Source organism: Gossypium hirsutum, chromosome A09 (genome assembly GCF_007990345.1).
Source record: "Gossypium hirsutum isolate 1008001.06 chromosome A09, Gossypium_hirsutum_v2.1, whole genome shotgun sequence".
In the NCBI taxonomy this organism is placed as follows: Eukaryota; Viridiplantae; Streptophyta; class Magnoliopsida; order Malvales; family Malvaceae; genus Gossypium; species Gossypium hirsutum.
Genome location: NC_053432.1, coordinates 56873009 through 56877047, shown reverse-complemented (window position 1 = coordinate 56877047; position 4039 = coordinate 56873009). Strand labels below are relative to the sequence as shown.

Here is a 4039-nt window from a genome sequence, read left to right as displayed (position 1 = left end):
TTCCAAATAGAAGTAGGAATACAAAAATGAATAATGATTTCCTAAGAACTAAGGGTTTACTAAAAATAGCCTAACCTAAATTAATAAAATAAATATAAATATAAATATAAATAATAAAACAAAACAAAATAAAATCTTTCTATTTTTAGGTTTTTACAAAGTCAAAATATATAATAAGTCCTTGGCTTTCTCCATCCTTTTGGTTTGGCTCCAATTCAACATTTTGTCTTTCAATTTGGCTCCTTTGTGCTCGTTTTTGACCAATTGCATCCCTCACAAGATTAGATCATAAAAAGCACTTAATTAGTAGTGTTAAATTCAACAATAAACCAAATTAAACACCAAAAATATGCAAATTAACATGTTTATCAAATCCCCCCTACTTAGCTCATGCTTGCCCTCAAGCATGTTGTTCTTTCAAACATTAGAATCCATTCTATAATTTATTAAAAATTGAGCCTCTTTTCCTCATCCAAAATCAATGCAAACAACATGACAAAAATAAAGTAATAAATGCTCATAATATAAAGTTCGATCGACAAGTGTCATAAAGCGAAGTATGTAAACCAGATCATTTCATTAAATTGAGTTTAAATCTAATAATTTGCAAGGCATTGTTAATTAACTATGCATAGGTAAAACAGAAAAAAAATTAGACATGGTCAAACCTTTTTACGCGAACTAGGATGACAACCCAAGCAACTTATCCCAGTTACTCAATTCAAACAGTCTGTATTTATTTATTATTATTATTATTTTTCTTGAAGACTCGGTTAGCGGAATGTTTGTAAGTTATCGACTTATCACTCGAACCTTTTGACACGAGATAAGATGACAACCCAAGCACCTTACCCCGGTTACTAAATTCGGTGACGTTTTCGAAACTTCACTCATAACTCGAGCCTTAAAATTTTTTTATTATTAATTTATTTATGCACAAGCAAATATTTTTCCAAACAATCAATTTATACAAAAAATCTAGCTACATATATCAACCTTAAAACAAATGTCGACTAATTTATACACTTGAACATTTAAAATTAAAAATTTGCCCCATTGTCCAAATTGACTAAGTATGAGATTAAAGACTCAATATCAAATAAGCTATCGAATGAATTCAACGTAAGATTGAACACCATGCAAAAGAGAGACATGCAGCAAAAGTCATGCATATTTACTTACCAACTCAACCCCCTACTTAATCTATGCTTGTCCTCAAGCATGTGTTATATGTAATAAAGTTTAGTAACTCAAACAACAAGCAAAGAGAAAGGTTAAGAATACTCCCCATGTGTTTCAACTGATGTTGTTGATGTTGGGGGAAAATTGTCAGCATTTAGCACGGCGTGCCCACGCCACCATCATTATCTGACTTCTACAAAACCTCCATTACGTTCCTGAAAATAGAAAACTCATTAGATTAAATAAAAATTTATTCATTTACAACCTAAATCTTATTAAAACTCAAAATTAAACAAATGAAAATAAATTTGGGTTGTCTCCCAAAAAGCGCTTTTGTTTAACGTCGTTAGCTCGACGACCATAAATGTTATCCGTTTGGCTCATCTCATGCACTTGGATGTTCTTGCAAAAAAGTTTCGACCTTTGCCCATTATCTTTGAAGCCCTTCCTGGATTCCCCTATCATTAGTGGATTAAGATGTCTTTGAGCTTCTCCGTTTAAGTTTGCATTATTCTCTGTCAAAATTCTTGTACGTTCTGGAAACGGTTTCAACTCTAATTTCAAAGCCTTCATTACAGCTTTACGTATTGGTTTTTTGATCATCGATAATTCCTCTTGCTTAACATCGAGATTTACATTCCTGCAAGGCATGATTTTGTGACTTATCATTAGGATGTCTCATATCCTCATAAACATTAAACTTAACCATTTCATTGTCAAATTTCATGGTGAGTGTTCCACTCCAAACATTAATTCTCGTTCGTGCCGTACTCAAGAATGGTCTTTCGAGAAGTATCTCAGACGAATTGGCCCAGTTGTCATCCTCCATGTCGATAATGTAGAAGTCTGCAGGAAATATTAGCTCATTTACCTTAATAAGAACATTCTGCAGCACTTCTTCCGGATGCACTACGGATCTATCTGCAAGCTGAATAATCACACCTGTTTCCTTTAAAGGACCCGCGTTAAGTAGTTTATAAATTGACAAAGGCATAACATTAATTGATGCGCCTAAGTCACACATTACTTTTTTAATACTGACACTACCTATTTTACAGCATATGAAAAACATACCTTGGTCCTTACATTTGGGCGGAATTTTCCGTTGCAGAACGATGGAGACATTTTCTTCGACACTTACCTTTTCATTGCCTAGAAGTTTCCTTTTACTTGTGCATAAATATTTTAGGAATTTTGCATATCGTGGGATCTGCTTAATTACATCGAGAAGAGGTATGTTGATTTCCACTTTTCGGAAGGTGTCGAGGATCTCCTTCTCGTCTCACTCCTTCTTGCATTGGGCAAGTCTTCCGAGAAACGGAGGTGGTACTGCAAATGACTTTTATGGTGCTGACTCTACTAGATCCTCTGTGTCAAGTTTCTTCTCATCTCGACCAGCATCGTGGGCATGACTCATACCAGGTACGGGCTCTAAAATCTTCCCGTTCCTCAACGTTATAGCGCTTACATTGTGTCGAGGATTTGGCTCAGTTTGGAAGGGCAACTTACCTTGGGATTCCAAACGGCTAACCGTGAGCGCGAGTTTGCTCACTTGCTTATCCAACTTCTGCAAATGCATGTCAATTTTTTGTTAGAATTTCTCAGTACTATTGGCTAGCCTTTCCATTATGGTTTCCAAAGATAACTTTGAGGTTGGTATCTATTGATTCTATGGCGGCCTTTGTTGGAACGGTTGATTGAATCGCGGATTCGTCCCATAACTGAGATTCGGGTGATCTTTCCACCCCACATTATACGAGTTCGAGTAGGGGTCATACCATCTTTGAGGCAGTCCTGGAAAGTTCTCGGTAGTATTCGCTTGTTCTGTTGAATCTTGCTGTAAAATCGGGCATGAGTCCGTCGAGTGGTCTGGCTTGGCGCAAAATTCGCATAACCGTGCTGGGCCTATTTTATCTAAAAGCAAAGTTTGAACAACATTAGTCAGCTTATCAATCTTATCTTCTAGAGACAAAGAACTTAACCCATGAACCCGTTTCGTGGGTTTTGTAACCGGTTAGAATTGTTGAGAGTTGGCAGCCATGGTTCAAATCAACTCTCTCGCTCTTTGAGGCGTCATTGATAATACTCTAAAATGACGTGTTTTTGTATACTAATCATGTGTTTATTTTGAGCTTGAGCCTACTAATTTGAGCTATTTATGTCTTTTTATCTTTTAGGGACTAAATTGGAGGCGAAAAGTAAATTCAAGGGAAAAAGCGTCAATTTGGAGATTAAATGGGTCAATATGCAACGTGGAACAAATATGGTGCCAAAAGTGCGAACATGTAAGGCACAAGAACTTAAAAGCAAATAGAAGAGATTTTATTTTGGAAGACTATTTTATTTTATTCTATTAGGATAATTAATATTAAGATAATTATTAGGATTATTCAAATTTAGGATTTTATTTTAATTATCTTTGTTTATCTTTAATTAAATGTATTTATCTTTTTAGAATTCAAGTTCAATTAGACTATCTCCCTAGCACTATAAATAGGGGGTGAAGTGACTCTATTTGGAGGCATCTTTTTCTGTAAACACTCTCCCCCAAAAGTTTTTTGTTCTTTCATATTTCTTTTCAATAAAATTTCTTTTTCCATATTTTTATTTATTTGCTTTCCCTCCATTATCATGAGCCACTAAAAAACCCTTCTAGCCAAAAGTTGTTAATATTTCCCCAAAAAGGGTTCTTGAGGCCTAAAATCCGTACTTAGCCTTTTCGCCAAGTATTCATCCTTTCTCCACACTACGGGCTGACGCTTCCGTCCATGGCCCTTAAGAAGTAAGCTTTTCAGCATATGCAAAGGCGACCGCTTTGTATGTTTTGGAAGGACTGCATAGTCAGTTCGTTAACTTA

General features: G+C 35.5%; 1 protein-coding gene across 1 annotated transcript; it reads right to left on the bottom strand.

Moving 5' to 3' along the window:
• Window positions 1-1801: 1801 nt before the first annotated feature.
• LOC107890010 (uncharacterized) lies at window positions 1802-2307 on the bottom strand. The gene is made up of 2 exons (XM_016814536.1): window positions 2257-2307; window positions 1802-2131 (listed from the first exon to the last, which is right to left on the bottom strand). The coding sequence occupies exons 1-2, from the start codon at window positions 2305-2307 to the stop codon at window positions 1802-1804; spliced, it is 381 nt and encodes a 126-aa protein (XP_016670025.1).
• Between the last annotated feature and the right edge of the window lie 1732 nt (window positions 2308-4039).